Source organism: Phyllopteryx taeniolatus, chromosome 3 (genome assembly GCF_024500385.1).
Source record: "Phyllopteryx taeniolatus isolate TA_2022b chromosome 3, UOR_Ptae_1.2, whole genome shotgun sequence".
NCBI lineage: Eukaryota > Metazoa > Chordata > Actinopteri > Syngnathiformes > Syngnathidae > Phyllopteryx > Phyllopteryx taeniolatus.
The window spans coordinates 8467528-8484317 of record NC_084504.1 but is presented as its reverse complement, the minus strand read 5'-3'; the positions used below and the strand labels follow the sequence as shown (position 1 = coordinate 8484317).

At 40.1% G+C, this 16790-nt stretch overlaps 1 protein-coding gene across 1 annotated transcript in view; it reads left to right on the top strand.

Annotated features, from left to right (window-relative positions):
* The window catches only part of gak (cyclin G associated kinase), a 50548-nt gene that overhangs the window by 613 nt on the left and 33145 nt on the right, over positions 1-16790 (top strand). The window contains exons 2-9 of the mRNA XM_061766858.1: positions 3864-3925; positions 4026-4085; positions 4176-4290; positions 7559-7701; positions 9049-9174; positions 11902-11991; positions 15198-15333; positions 16060-16172. Of these exons, the coding sequence (XP_061622842.1) occupies positions 3864-3925; positions 4026-4085; positions 4176-4290; positions 7559-7701; positions 9049-9174; positions 11902-11991; positions 15198-15333; positions 16060-16172 (845 nt within the window). The remainder of the gene's footprint in view (positions 1-3863; positions 3926-4025; positions 4086-4175; positions 4291-7558; positions 7702-9048; positions 9175-11901; positions 11992-15197; positions 15334-16059; positions 16173-16790) is intronic.

Below are 16790 nucleotides of genomic sequence, written 5' to 3'. Positions count from 1 at the left end.
ACGTTTTTCCGGACACTGGTGACAACGGCAGCCATTGTGGATGGCTGCAGTTTTCGCATTGCAACCACAAATACGACTTCACGGTGACAAATTATGGCTAAAATATCTTAGGGGAGTTATCAGAGGGAATTTGATCCAGGAAAACAGTATGATGATAAGTGTGCTATGATTGACAATATGCATTACAAATAACAAAATAATATCCACTACTGGCATAACAATAATAAACCATACCCCTTTTTCGCTGGACTTTCTGATCAAAACATTACAAAAACAGAAGATAACTTATACGCGTCCCAGCCAGGTAAGAATGGCAAGTTGAGAGTTTATCTGTTTTCTCGAACTGATTTTTGATGACAGCTGGAAGTCGAAAGAACGATGCCATACACCGCCCACTTTTGTTGGAGGAACCCATAACATAGTGGTGAACCCCACTTCTGATTTTAGGTTAAGCCTGCTGCCTGCGTGATCAGATGCAGTCGAACCCGAAGGGTTCATCACATAAAAATAAGAGTTGCTGAAGCACCCCCACACTTTGAGTGATTGTCTATCTGGGGGTCCTGAGCGAGCTGGTACAGGCATTTGATGCTGTATATAGAGTATATTGTACTTGATTACATATCTTACACCATAAAACGCTAAATTTATGGTTAGCGTTGCCTGTTCGCCACCTTGCCAATGGCTAATTGAAACAGGACGTGGCGAATTGAATATTGCTCATGTTCGCCACTCTGGCGAATCAAAATTGCCTGCTTCAAAACTCAAAAGCCCATCCTGATAAAAGTTAAAGTGAGTACGCTCATTCTGCCGTGTGTGAGCTGTGTTTATGGTTTAGTTTTTCCCCCCACTTCGTAAAATGCTTCAATCCGCCGTCCAGCCGTTGCTGGCTATAAGCATTCAGGCACACAGGCTTTCCCAGCTGTGGGGAGCGGCACATTGGGGAAGACAAGACCAGATGCTGCTTGTCTCCGAATTGAAGCCTGCATATTTATGTAAATATGTAAATTAATTTTCAGTAGGGGTGTCCCGAACTGATCTTTGAGATCGGAAATCGGTCCACATACAAACAGACCTACACAGTGACAGTTACCGCAATTTCTCTTGTATAATGCGCACCCATGTATAATACGCACTCCCAAAGTTGACCTCAAATTTCTGGAAAACCCTTCTACCTATGTACCATGCATTTTTACAGTGCATGATTTTTCTTTCCTCCCATGTGAAGTATTATCTGTATTTGTTAGTTTTTTCAAATAATTATTCTAAAGTTAAGCACTTTATTTGAATATGTAATTATTTTTATTTACTTGCTATTATTTTGAAATTGACAGCACTCCTTTTATTTAATATATAAGAAAACACACAGTTGTGGTCATATGTTTGATTACCCTGGCAGAATTTGTAAGATGGGTATAATTCTTAAAAAAAAAAACATGAAGGGCCAGGCGAAACACATTTTATTTTAATGGGATTCAAATTAAACTATCACGCATTTCAGAAAACCATTATCATGTAACAAAACATAACCATAAAGAAATTAGTGATGGTTGTTGTTCAGTCATCAGTCGTATTTAAAAACAAAACAACATTTCACAAATTCTGCCAGGGAATGTAAACTTAGGAGGACAACTGTACATATATGCAGTTATACGTACCCCTCTCATATTGGAATGAAAGTGTAGGCCACACCTTTTTCATAACCTCTAGGTGGCGGTGGCATATTGGAATGAAAGTGCACAGCCTTTTCATAACCTCTAGATGGCGGCATACATTTGTAAAATGTGAACTTTTTTTCATTTCCCCGATACCTATGTATAATGCGAGCTATTGACTTTTGACAATTTTTGGGGGCGAAAAATACGCATTATACACGAGAAATTACGGTAAGTACCTCAGGCCTCACTATGATTTCTATCCGCCAGACCAAACCACCAAATGGAACCAGAGACCAAACCATTATGTTTTGCACATCCAAGTTGCTTATCTCCTAATAATAATAATAACAATAACATACACGCAAATCAGTCGCCTTTCGGTGAAATTCACAGTTTTGAACTAGAAATAGGAAATTTCCATGAATAGTATAGATCCGAAGAGTTTATGCTGGAAGGTGGGGTGGGGGGATCGCCATCGCTGACGTCAAAGGCTGTTTCGTATTCCTTGAACGCTGGCAGCTAGATCCATTCCACACATCCACCAGCCACACACATGTAATTGTGAATATTACTCTGCGGCGGACTAATATGACGCCTGAGGTTCCGTCTGTGCGCTCGAAGTTACAGGAGTTGACGAGACCAGAAAAAAAACATCCGCCGCTTCTGCTGTTAATAAGTCATGGTACTTTTACTCCGTTACAATGATCTTAATGTCGCTTGCTACTTTTGTTTATCAATTATTGCTTATTTATCAACTATTTCGTGTGCGAGACTACGACTTCGACTTCAGCATAGGGCGCTGTTTGCGTCATCCACTTTAAGCGCGAGTGACGTTTAAGTCACATTCACCGATCAAACGACACAAGAAAATCACAGGACCTCGCACGTTGTCTTCCATTGGGCTTCCCGGACGTAGGTATTCAAACTAGATAAGCCTCCCCCGCTGATCGTCGTGCGTACGTGCAGGCTATGTTGGGAAGGTCACTTTTTACCACGAATGCAACAGCGCGCTACTCGTTTACATCTAGACGAACAAAACAACAGCTTTCATGTATTGTAGTATTTGTCTGGCACTGTCTTCCCAAATGTGGATATTTCAGCTCACTTACAACTTGAGAAAACACCGTGCAGTAAATTGTAGATGTTTTTTTTTTGTAGTTTTGACTGTTCATACACACACAGCAACATAAGAATTTGTACATTCACATTTTATTTTGTAATTAAATTATTTTTATTATTGTTGTTCATGCTGTGAGTAATAATTTCAGTGCGTACCTTTTACTCTTACTCAAGTAATTTTTTTACAGGACTACTATTTACTTTTACTTCAGTGACATTACTGTCAAGTAACAGTACTCTTACATGAGGACAATGTTAGGCTATTCTACCCACCTCTGGAGCGTACATCCTCAATTGCTACTCTTACGTTTAAGCAACATTTTTGTTCACCAGATCAGCCAGTGTCGTATTTGTTGTGCTCGTCTTTTGTATTTTCGCGTTGAGGTGCTGCTGGTTGCGGTCCCAAGTCGAATCGCGAAGCACACGTAACATTAGCGACAAGAGCTGACCCAACATTAATGAGGAAACACGGCTACAATTATCTAATTAGTTTGCTGATGTTAATATTAAATGTATTAAGCGACAGAGCGCTGTTAAGGATTATGTCACAACACAGAATGAACTAACTTCAAATTCAGAAATGGACAATAAAACAGAAAAAATATTGTACTTAATATTTTCCTGGAGGATGCATTTGGGATTAGCCTTTGAAGTTGGTAATAGTTAAAAATGAAGTGAACGAGACAATGATTTTAGTCAATTCTTTTCTAGGAGAAGAGTGCTTAAAGAGGAGGATGCTATTTATGTGGCACATCTTGAAGCAGGCATCAGGTGCAGGTGGAGATGGGCCTGGTTCAAGTTGAAGGCCAGAACAAAAAAGCAAACAAATGAGGCAAATTTAATTCTAATCTTAAATTTGTACATCGTGTACTTGAGCGTTGTAAATAAATGTTTTTCTGCTTGAAGAAAATTGAATTGAATGACAATAAGAATGAAAGCAACAAGGAAGGAAGTTAGCAAATGACCAATTTTAGGGTGGATTTCTTCCTTGTTGAAAAAAACGCAACTGTGTAATGATAAGAATTAAAGCAACATAGAAAAAGAAAGTTTGGAGAATTGTTAACAATGCCTTGAATGCATTCTCCTCAGGTGGCTTCGCCTTTGTGTACGAAGCCCAGGATATCAGCAATGGTAAAGACTACGCTCTCAAGGTAAGAGGAAACGTGACTCCAAGCTCCGATGCGTTAATTCTTACTCAATCAGCTTTAAAACGTGAGCAAAACACTTCAAATTTGTATTTTTTTGTTCCAGCGGCTCTTGTCCAACGAGGATGAGAAGAACAAGGAAATAATCCAGGAGGTTTGCTTCATGGTACACCACCGCCACTTTAATTTGACAACATCTGTCTGCATGAATTTTTTTTATATTTTAAAAACTTTCCTCAACATGCCAACTTTGCAGAAAAAGCTGTCGGGACATCCCAACGTGGTCCAGTTCTGCTCAGCCGCCTCTATTGGCAAAGAGGAGTCGGACACGGGACAGGCCGAGTTCCTCATCCTAACTGAGCTCTGCAAAGGTAAATTTCTTGTGAGGCCGATTTAGCGCTGAGTCGTTACGTTCTGGTCGGAGTCACCGGTGACGAAATTATTTTCTGTCTGCACCACCGCTGAACTTTCACCCACTTCCTGTCGGCTCACTCACCCGTTTTACTATGGCTCCTTTCAAGGCTTTAAAGGCATCTCATAAAAAAGAACAAAATATAGTGATGCCTTGACTTGCGAGTTTAATTTGTTCAGTGACCACGCTCGTAATTCAAAAGTCTTGTATCTCAAATCTTATTTCCCTACTGGATTGAATGGAGATCGCATTAATACATTCCAGCCCCACATTGTGCGCCGTCTAATGTGCACGATTTAACCATCCAGGAGCAGTGTAATATATACAGAGGGTATGGAAAGTTTTCAGACCCCCTTAAATTTTTCACTCTTCGTTATATTGCAGCCATTTCTTAAAATCATTTAAGTTAATTTTTTCCTCCATTAATGTACACACAGCACCCCATATTGACAGAAAAAAAACAACTTAATTGTTGAAATTTCTGCTGATTTATTAAAAAAGAAAAACTGAAATCACACAGCCATAAGTATTCAGACGCTTTGCTCAGTATTTACTAGAAGCACCCTTTTGAGCTAATATAGCCATTAGTCTTTTTGGAAATGATGCAGTTTTTCACAACTGGATTTGGGGATTGTCTGCCATTCCTCCTTGTAGATCCTCTCCAGTTCTGTCAGGTTTGATGGTGAATGTTGGTGGGCAGCCATTTTAAGGTTTTTCCAGAGATGCTCAATTGGGTTTATGTCAGGGCTCTGGGTGGGCCATTCAAGAACAGTCATGGAGTTGTTCTGAAGCCACTCCTTTGTTATTGTAGCTGTTTGCTTAGGGTCATTGTCTTGTTTGAAGGTGAACCTTCCGCCCAGTCTGAGGTTCTGATCACTCTGGAGAAAGGTTTTCGTCCAGGATATCCCTGTACTTGGCCGCATTCATCTTTCCTTTGGTTGCAACCAGTCCTCCTGTCCCTGCAGCTGAAAAACACACCCACAGCATGATGCTGCCACCACCATGCTTCACTGTTGGGACTGTATTGGACAGGTGATGAGCATTGCCTGGTTTTCGCCACACATGCCACTTAGAATTAAGGCCAACAATTTCTAGCTTGGTCTCATCAGACCAGAGAATCTTATTTCTCATCATCTTGGAGTCCTTCAGGTGTTTTTTAGCAAACCTCATGCAGGCTTCCGTCGAGCAACTCTGCCATACAGCCCCGACTGGTGGAGGGCCGCAGTGATGGTTGACTTTCTAGAACTTTCTCCCATCTCCCGACTGCATCTCTGGAGCTCAGCCACAGGCTCTTTGGGTTCTTCTTTACCTCTCTCACCAAGGCTCTTCTCCCCCAATTGCTCAGTTTGGCCGGACGGCCAGCTCTAGGAAGGGTTCCGGCCGTCCTAAACGTCTTCCATTTAAGGATTATGGAGGCCACTGTGCTCTTAGGAACCTAAAATGCAGCAGAAATATTTTTGTAACTTTGGCCAGATCTGTGCCTTGCCACAATTTTCTTTCTGAGCTCTTCAGGCAGTTTCTTTGACCTCATGATTCTCATTTGCTTTTGACATGCACTGTGAGCTGCAAGGTCTTATATAGACAGGGGTGTGGCCTTCCTAATCAATTCCAGTCAAGTAGAGTAAGCATGTCATTAACAGTATTTACTAAAGTAGTTTAATTGAAATAAAGTAATTTAATTACAGTAAGTTAGCACCCATTATTTCCGTCATGTAATGTTGATTTGACCTAAACTTACGTCAGTGGCCAATCCTTGAATGCCCCCTAGAGGTCATTGGTGTTTTAACTTTTGTCTAAAATGCTAGAAAATATTTTGAGCTGGGACGGACGGGCTCCATCACGCCCGCAACCCTTGTGAGGATAAGCTGTACAGAAAATGGATGGATACAGTATATAGTACACAAGTATATACAATAAATGAACAAGTCATGTAAATAGACACATTGCTCCATCTTGTGATCGGATCGGTGATCAGCCCCAAAATCCTGATCGTGTAAAGCCTAGTCTTATATAGACAGGTGTGTGGCTTTCCGAATCAAGTCCAATCAGTATAATCAAACACATCTGGACTCCAATGAAGGTCTAGAACCATCTTGACGATGATCAGAAGAAATGGACAGCACCCGAGTTAAATATGAGTGTCACAGGAAAGGGTCTGAATAATTATGGCTGTGTGATATTTCAGTTTTTCATTTTTAATAAATCAGCAAAAATGTCAACAATTGTTTTTTTCTGTCAATAAGGGGTGCTGTGTGTACATTGAGGAAAAAATGAACTTAAATGATTTTAAAGAAATGGCTGCAATATAACAAGAGTGAAAAATTTAAGAGGGTTTGAAAACTTTCCGTACCCACTGTACATACAGCGCGGTGAAAAAGTATTGGCCTCCTTCTCAAATGCTTATATTTTTGCATAGTTTCCCCACGTTAATGTTTAAGATCATCAAACAAGTAAATATTAGACAAATATAACCTAAGTGAATTTGAAATGCTTTTTTAAAATGATTTCATTTATTAAGGGGAAAGTTACCTGTGTGGATAAAGTAATGGCCTCCTAAACCTAATATCTGGTTGGGCCATCCTCTGCAGCAACAGCTGAAATCAAGTTTTTTTTTCTATAATTGGCAATTAGTCTTTCACATCTGTGGAGATATTTTGACCTTTTGATATTTTGACCTTTTCATTTTTTTGGAAGAATACTTTTTACTTTTGCTTGAGTCACATTATTGTCAAGTAACAGTACCCTTACATGAGTACAGTATTTGTGATCTCACATTTATTCCCAAATATTTCAACCCCTCCATCCGACAAATAAGAGCAGGCATTTTTCTGTGTCGCTCTATTATGTGTAACCGGCACTAACAGAATTGGGGGGATAACGTCAACGGCCAATTTTCTGTTTTCGGAGGTCATATCAAAGCTGCAAAAATGGTGTAAAGCCACCAATAACATCTGGTATTTTTCCATGTGACTGTTTCATATATACAGAACTGGCAGGGAATGGCCGGGTTAAAGTTGACTGGCCAATTTTTCCCCTTCGAAGGTAGTATCAGAGCCACAAAAGAGACTTGTACACCTGTATACCAGTTTATACACCTGTATACCAGCTTATTAAAGCTGGTATACAGGTGTCAATGTTTCCATCTTTGGAGGTAGCATCAAAGCCTCATCTGCGTGTGCAAAAGAATCCTCGACCAAACTTTTTGCCCCGTCTTCTGTCACCCTCAGGCCAGCTGGTGGACTTCCTGCGGCGGGTGGAGCAGCGCGCCCCTGTTTCCTGCGATACAGTGCTGAAGATTTTCTACCAGACGTGCCGCGCTGTGCAGCACCTGCACAAACAGAAGCCCCCAGTTATGCACAGAGACCTCAAGGTCAGGCACGCATTTTAGCAATAAAGATATCATGTATACTATATCGTCACTGTCAGGTGGAATCCTTGCATCTCCGAAATGACTACTTTTCAGGAAATTACAAAAAAACAAATGCCATCATGCTTGAGTAACCTAACGCGGCATCGTGATGCAATAAATCCGCATACCAACTTACCTTTGAGGCTGGTGCTTCTTTTTGCAATTTAAAATTTTTGACAAAACAGGCTTTCTCAAATATATCTAACCTAACTTTTTGCATTCGTTATTGTCTAAAAAAACATCTAGCCTTTCAAGCTTGAGGCAATATAATGCTGCACGGCTCCTACCGTCACAGTCAAGAAGAGGTGGAATTAATACGACTCTTCTCAGACAATCCAAGTGTCCAAGAGAATTAATAGATTTGTTCTCGAGCCATGTTCAACACTTAAAATTGGTTAATAATATGTAAATATAGCAGACGATGTGGGGACAGACCAGTAATGCTGATTTCTAAAAAAATATACAGTTGATCAAGAAAGCGACCCCCAACTCACCACCACAACTTTTTACCACCTGCACACCATTCTCATTATACTCCCAAGCACCGAGGCAAGTTTGGATAAAATTTTAAACTTTTCGAACATTTTTAAGCCTTTTTATATTTTTTTGCAATCATTTTGTACTGCGTGTTTTAAGGCCATGAAAAAGTACAAAACAATACATTTGTATGTACTGGCTGATTGTAGGCCATAAAAAAAATTGCTTCAATTAACAGACAATCAACTTTAATCAACGACCCCTCCACCCTATTAATCTGATAAATCGAGGGTGTACTGTACTTTTTCCACATTTTGTTTGTCTAATAGCATAAAATGTCGTTTTTAAACATTTTCACAAAACATTAAACAACGCAACAAATTCAACAAACAAAAACATTCCAGTTGCCTCTAGTCAACCTTTGTGGATTACTGAGAGTTGAATTACAATCTACACAAACATAATAATGAGACATTTTTAGAAAGCACATTTTTTCTTTTGTTGGTATAATGTGACAGTAAGTTAAAAATGACCGAGGCAATAATGCTACTGGTATTTGGCTAACGATTTTATTACAGCACCTTATTTCAAAATGTATTCTTTCAATTTTCCTCCCTTTAAGTTCTACAAATAGCGCCCCATAATAACATGAGAGTTATTTTTGAAATTTATGCCACTGTATTAAAAATAAAAAATTAAAACATGACATTTACATAAGTAGTCATAGTTTTTGCTCAATTCAGCGAATCAATGAATTTTTACACGCTTGCAGAATAAGCAATTGTCGTCATGTGGCCAGTTGGTCGGCTCAGCGTTATTGCTCTCTTGCAGATTGAGAACTTGCTGATTAGTAACCAAGGAACCATCAAATTGTGCGACTTTGGCAGCGCCACCACTGTGGCACATTACCCCGACTACAGCTGGTCAGCACAGAAGAGGTCCATGGTGGAGGACGAGGTACGTGTGCTCCTGATGCAAGACAAAGTCTGCTTCTTTGCCATCAACAAAATTTAAAAGGACTTTAAGCATTTACACGTGTGTTTTAGGGATGGTATCAAATGAATAATAATAAGAAAAGTAATTAAAATGCATTCGGAGGCTGGCGAGCAAGGCGTAAAGCAGCAGGTGGAACTAAAAGCCCTGACCAAGCAGAAGGGTCCAGAAAAGGCAACAATGCTAGATTGAGGGAAAAAAGATGGGAAAGGTGTTATGATAAATTCATCCAATGTAAAATATTAAATTAATACATTATTTTACACACACATTTTCGGTGACTAAAAAATGTTAATACTTTTATTTTATTTAGTTTTATCCAGAATCATTAATTACATATATAAGTATAATTATTGAATGTGGTATGGCATAAAAACTAAATAAATTTATTTTTAAATTACATTTTGGGGAATGCGTTGCAGGTATCAAATTCAAAATGAGAGAATATTTGCAAAAAAAAATAAAAAATTTATCAGTTTGAAGATTAAATATCTTGTCCTTCCAGTGTATTCAGTCGAATATAAGTCGAAAAGGATTTGCAAATAATTGTATTCTGTTTTGTATCTATCTATCTATCTATCTATCTATCTATCTATCTATCTATCTATCTATCTATCTATCTATCTATCTATCTATCTATCTATCTATCTATCTATCTATCTATCTATCTATCTATTTCTTTCCTTTCTTTCTTTCTTTGCTTGCATGACTGCTCCGTAGGAGAAATGAATGACATTGACAAACACCAGAGGCTTTTGATTGAATAACCAAGTCCATTCAGTCCAGGATGTTTTGTCCGGTTGCCATCATTGACCTCATGAGATGCGTCCCAGAGATTGTGTTTGTAAACCTGTTAACATGTCCATTCATCACGCTAATAACGGCTATCTACATGTATTACAGAGCTTTTATTTGATGATCATGTTCTCTCATGTGACACTGTTACCTACTGGTTAGCAAATCTGTCTCACAGTTCTGAGGACCCGGGTTCAAATCCGGCCTCGCCTGTGTGGAGTTTGCATGTTCTCCCCATGCCTGCGTGGGTTTTTTCCATGTACTCCGGTTTCCTCCCACATCCCAAAAACATGCATGGTAGGTTGATTGGAGACTCTAAATTGCCAGTACGTGTGAATGTGAGTGTCAATGGTTGTTTGTTTATATTTGCCCTGCGATTGGCTGGGGACCAGTTCAGGGTGTACCCCGCCTCCTGCCCGATGACAGCTGGGATAGGTTCCAGCACGCCCCGACCGTAGTGAGGATAAGCGGTACGGAAAAGGAATGAATCAATCAGAATCATCTTTACTTGCCAAGTATATAAAAAAACACACAAGGAATTTGTCTCTGGTAGTTGGAGCCACTCTAGTGCGACAACAGTCACTTGACAGAGAATACTTTTGAGACATAAAAAAAAAAAACGGTGACTGAGCAATAAAAGGTGACCATTAATGTGATAATGTCAGTACTTTTTTTTTTTTTAAATGTATTTATTTTTTTGGACAATTGTGCAAAAAGATGCAGAGTCCTCTAGCAATTAGAGCAGTTTGAAATGATGAGATGATGATTCTCTAGCATTTTAGACAAAAGTTAAAACACCAATGACCTCTAGGGTGCATTCAAATTTGTTGTGTTGAAGCATTTAGATGACATTCCCCACGACGTACTTCCGTTGTGCACAACTGCAAATAACTTATGTGTTGTTTGTCTGATACACCGCAAAATAGTGCCACACCGATGACGTGTTTTTTCACCGACAAGATTGAAAAAATTTTATTGGCCGTCAGATAGTTACAGTACTGCGCAACAAGACACGTGACAAGGCTTAAAATAAACTAGCTTTTAGGTTTATACGCGATGAAGACGCGGAGTGAAATGTCTTGTGCGTAGCCGATCGATGACGTCATTGATCGGCTCGGCTACTTATGACATGAAAGCCGAGCAGCATAAAATGCAAATTATCGGCCGATACCGATGACACTGATCAGATCGGCGTAAAGTCTATATAAGACCTTACAGCTCACAGTGCATGTCAGAGCAACTGAGAATCATGAGGTCAAAGGATCTTTCTGAAGTGCTCAGAGACTGAATTGTGGCAAGCTAGATATACGGCTCTACACGTTTTTAATTTGCTCAGCGCATTCCCCTATTTCCTTCCTCATCCCAACAATTTTAGCCAAAACTCCATCAATCTTACCGGAGAAGTCCTGTTTTAAGTCCTTAATAACTTAAAGAACTGGTTTGAGTTGCAACTCGACCAGGCTAATTACTTCGACACCGGCGTCCGCCATTACATTATGCTCCGTTGCCGTGGAGCATGGGGCCAGAGAAATGTCAATCGTTGTTTGTGTCTCCTTTGTGCCTCAAGTTGCCCTTCTTTGAGATTGTTTTGACATCAGAGTCCTCTCAGTCAAACCAAATGTCACTTTGCATTCAATAATATATAGTGGGGCAAAAAAGTATTTAGTCAGCCACCAATTGTGCAAGTTCTCCCACTTAAAAAGATGAGAGAGCCCTATAATTTTCATCGTAGGTATACCTCAACTATGAGAGACAAAATGAAAAAAAAAACATCCCAGGAAATCGCATTGTCTGATTTTTAAAGAATTTATTAGCAAATTATGGTGGAAAATAAGTGTGTGTGTGTGTGTGTGTGTGTGTGTATGTGTGTGTGTCTCCCTATACATATGTACATAGATCACGAGGAACACCACTCCAGCGTACCGGACCCCGGAAATGATCGACCTGTACTCCAACCACCCCATCAATGAGAAGCAAGACATCTGGGTCAGACTGCTGTTTTATCCTCCAATCTTCCTTTTGTCTAGTTAGCTTAGCACAATGTTAACAAATGCTGATGTTGAAATTGATAACCAATACCCTTATTTCACATGCTCATGGAAGCAGCAAAATCTCCAAAGACCCATGACTCAAAATGAGTAGACAGTCACTTCTTTCATGCAGAAATCTGATCCGTAACAATAGATCTGACATTTTACCTCCAAAGGTTGATAACTGCGGGGGTGAGTTCGTCTCACCATTCTGTGTTAGTGTCGTTTATACAAAACAGTCACATATAAAGATGCCAGCGGTTAATGGTGGCATCCCATGTTTATTGTGGCTCAGGTATGAAATACCAATGCAGAAAATTGGTATATCCTCTAATTCCGTTTAGGTGTCGTTTGTACATGTAGAAATTCCACCTTTTATATAATACGGTGCACCTTGACTTACAAGTTTTATTTCGAAATAATACAAGGAGTATAGATCATTTTACACCTCTTCTGTTTCAAGCAGCACCCGTTCGAGGAGGGTTGCACATGTATTGGAAACAATGAGTCCGAGCCCTGGAAGAATGAGTCCCTACAATTTATCATCACGGAATACAGATACAGTAATCCACCGGTATATAACGGTTCTTGTTTCGTGGTCCTGCTATATTGCAGATTTTTATTACAGTTGTTGTACAGTTGTCTCTATCAATATATCAAGTGAATAGGCCTGCCATGATAGCCCTTTTTTCTTTTCTTTTTAACGATATATCTTCCCAAAAACTTTCTCGGTAAATGATAGTATCGTTGATGTGATAATGATATTAGAGCATAATAAAGAATTGTAAACATCTTACAAAATTCCGCCCTGGTAAACAAACATATGAGCACAATTATGTAATGTTTTCTCATCTACTAAATGAAAGTAGGGCTGCATTTCACAATACGAGCAAGTAAAAAATAAGAGAAAGTTATACATCTTCAAATAAAGTGCTTCAGAAAAATAAAGTTTGAATTTCCCCTTTTCAAGATGCCAAATTGTGACACATCAGCGAAGTCTCAAACATCCATCCATCCATCCATTTTCTGAGCCGCTTCTCCTCACTAGGGTCGCGGGGGTGCTGGAGCCTATCCCAGCTGTCATCGGGCAGGAGGCGGGGTACACCCTGAACTGGTTGCCAGCCAATCGCAGGGCACATAGGAACAAACAACCATTCGCACTCACAGTCATGCCTACGGGCAATTTAGAGTCTCCAATTCATGCATGTTTTTGGGATGTGGGAGGAAACCGGAGTGCCCGGAGAAAACCCACGCAGGCACGGGGAGAACATGCAAACTCCACACAGGCGGGGACGGGGATTGAACCCCGCACCTCAGAACTGTGAGGCTGACGCTCTAACCAGTCGGCCACCGTGCCGCAAGTCTCAAACAATTTTACATTTTTTAATTTAACAAATCTTAACTGAAATGTTTTAGAGGTTATGTTTGTTCAAAACCTTATTTTTGTTTATGGCGTTATTTTTGTTAATGGCGTTTTACATATACATGCAGTTTTAATTAGAGCTCCCAGTGGGATCTTCCGACTGAGAAGTACAAACAAAAATGACTCTGCCCATTCCATTTTGAGCGCAATTTGTTCAAAATGTTCTCTTCCCTTGTTGGTAATTTTCTGATCTTTCTCCGTCTCTAACTCAACGTACACGCGCTCTCTCTCTCTCTCTCTCTCTCTCTCTCTCTCTCTCTCTCTCTCTCTCTCTCTCTCTCTCTCTCTCTCTCTCTCTCTCTCTCTCTCTCTCTCTCTCTCTCTCTCTCTCTCTCTCTCTCTCTCTCTCTCTCTCTCTCTCTCTCTCTCTCTCTCTCTCTCTCTCTCTCTCTCTCTCTCTCTCTCTCTCTCTCCTTGTCTCTGTCTGATCTGCGTGCAGTCAGTGATTTCAATGATTACTGACTGCAGTGCAGATTTGATTGGCTGAAAGGGTGGCGGAACTTGCATGTGATTGGTCGGTACGGTTCATCACTGCCATAAAGCCTGTAATATGTTGCGCCGCTTAAAATAGAAGCACCCCATTTGTCTTGAATCATAACCTTTCTTTTTTGGCTACGATGTGGGTACGTTTGGGACTGGTTCTGGGTCCGGACGCGTCCAGTGGTCTGCCAGTGAGTGACCTCTGTTTTAAACGATGTCGCCAGAATCAATTGAGCCAGAGCAAACTATTTAGTTCCTTAGCACACTAGCTAGTTAAGTCGCAGGCTAGCGAAACATAATGAATAGTTAACTTTCATTAAAACATCCCAGTTGTTTGCATCTACAGAGCTAAAGTTGTTCCGCCAGTGGCTCGCTGTGTTGTACCACTACAATGAAAATGTATTGTTTCCGTAAAAGAAGTCTTGTGGCCATTGTATTTATACAACAATAACCCGCACTACTCTTCCTCAGATTGGCTAGAACAAGTCAAGACTCGTACTTTTAGTGGGTAATGCTTCGCTGAAGCACTTTAACAACACACACACACACACACGTAGGTAAGCAATGCTATGCGTCTGTGGACACAGATTCACCATGCTTTATGCGTCCCTGAACATTTTTGTGTGTCTCAGACGCGGGACGCACATCAAACGAGATCCCTGAAGGAGTAATGATTTGATTGTGATTCACTATTCATTCGCTACTGTCAATGCAAATGGCGATTGTGGATTCACATGGCGAGTCTGAGCTCTATCGGGAACCATATCCAAGTGAAAAAAAATCTCTTCCTCTTCTGATATGTTTGCAGGAATGATGAAGGTTAGAAACTCTCCTTTGACTGTCCTCAGTCCCAATGTTACATTTATTTTTGTATCAGTTGGGATTAAAAACCCAAATACGTTTTTTTTTTTTTTTTTTTTTTTTTTTCTTTCTGGACCAATACGAGTGTAACTGTACAATTTCCTAAGGCTCTCTATGTCGTGAGGCCAACAAAAACTGCATTAAGCTTTTTGGTCTCTTGAGATACTTTGAGATGTAAATTGCCTACTCCCCACCGAAGGATACATTACAGCTCTTCTTTCCAAAATTAAAAAGATTAAAGAGTTAAAACAAGTAAAAGCATATGTATTTAATTTCCTCACCCAATGAGAATCGATAAGAGAATCCATAAGGAATGGGATCGATAGGGAGTAGCGATAATGCAATCAGAATCGCTAAATCAATCAATTCCCATCCCTATTTTGTAATGTCCCCCTTAGGCCCTGGGCTGCATCCTCTACCTGTTGTGCTTCAAGCAGCACCCGTTCGAGGAGGGCGCCAAGCTGCAGATCGTCAACGGGAAGTACTCCATGCCGCAGAATGACACCAAGTACACAGTCTACCATGACCTCTTACGTAAGCGCCACATGTCAAACCCGACTGAACTGTCGCCCAGTGTGTGTGGTTAGGCAACTGTTTTCAATAATGGCCTATCAGTCTGCCATTGGTTTTGCCACGATTAAAAATTTTAATCGTTGGTGCACACCGTCACAATGTCGTAGATTGCAGCCAATCAAAATGCACTTAAGATTTCACTCACGCTAAAAATCAATTGCCTGGTTTCACGCAAGCGAGACACCGAATGGCCACCACACCACCACAAGCCATATGAATTGAGTATATAAAGCATCAAATATTGTTTTACATCAATACTTAACTATATTCATAATGTATAAAGTGCCTGTGGATGAAAAAGCAAAGCTTGTGACCAAAATGAACGAACGGTACGTACCTTGCTGTGTACGTTCAAATCAATGGAGTCAGTGAGTCTCCATCAAAATATCCACACTCTTGGTTTTTATTTTTCTCTTTATTAACTGTCTTTTTATTATTTAAGAAATATGATAATATATATATATATATATATATATATATATATATATATATATATATATATATATATATACAGCATCAAATACCTATACGGTCTTGCTGTTCAAGGTTTCCATATATCCAATCGCTCAATGTGCAAGGGTGTGTCTACTACTCTTATTTTTATGCTATGGTCTGCTCCAGTTGGGTTCGACCGCATCGTGCGGCAGGCCTTAGTATAGTGTGTTCTTCACTACTCATTCTTTCCAGGCTCCATGTTGAAGGTGAACCCAGTGGATCGTCTCTCCATCACAGAGTTGGTGAACCAGCTTCAGGAAATAGCGGCGGCACGAAACGTCAACCCCAAGTCTCCCATCATTGAGGTAGTGTCACCTTTTGCTCACCTATTCCGTGTCTTTAGCTTTGATGCAGAAAGAGCAATACAGGGAAAAAACAGCATAACCTTACACTCGACTGAACTGTCCTGCAGTGTGCCAGGGTCTGCTACTACTTTTCATGAGTGGCCGACCGTCAGCCACTGGTTCAAAATTTTAATCGCAGGTGAACGACGTTGCATCGTCGCAGTTGTAAAGGCCAATCAAAAATGCCATGTCATATCACGAGCTTTGTGTATGAGCCATTTCCAAGCCATACCAATAATTTATATACACTATATATTCGAGCTACGAACGAATTAGTGGTGAATCAGATTGACTCGCAAATCCCCATGAAAAAATTAATCCCAATTCAGAATTTTAATATTCAAATAAAAAGGAATCAAATAATAATAATAATTGTTTTACGGCCACCTCCATTTTGACTTCCTGTACATCGCTTCTGCGCAGTTCAGCATTGTAGCTTCACCGAGATCCTCCAAAAGTTTGTTTTAAACCAAACAGAAAAAAATTTGCTCTCCGCCTAGCTCTTCAATTAGCTGCACATATAGCATGGAAGTGCCACAACGGAAGCCGAAAAGGAGCCATCGCTGGAGGAGGTGAACA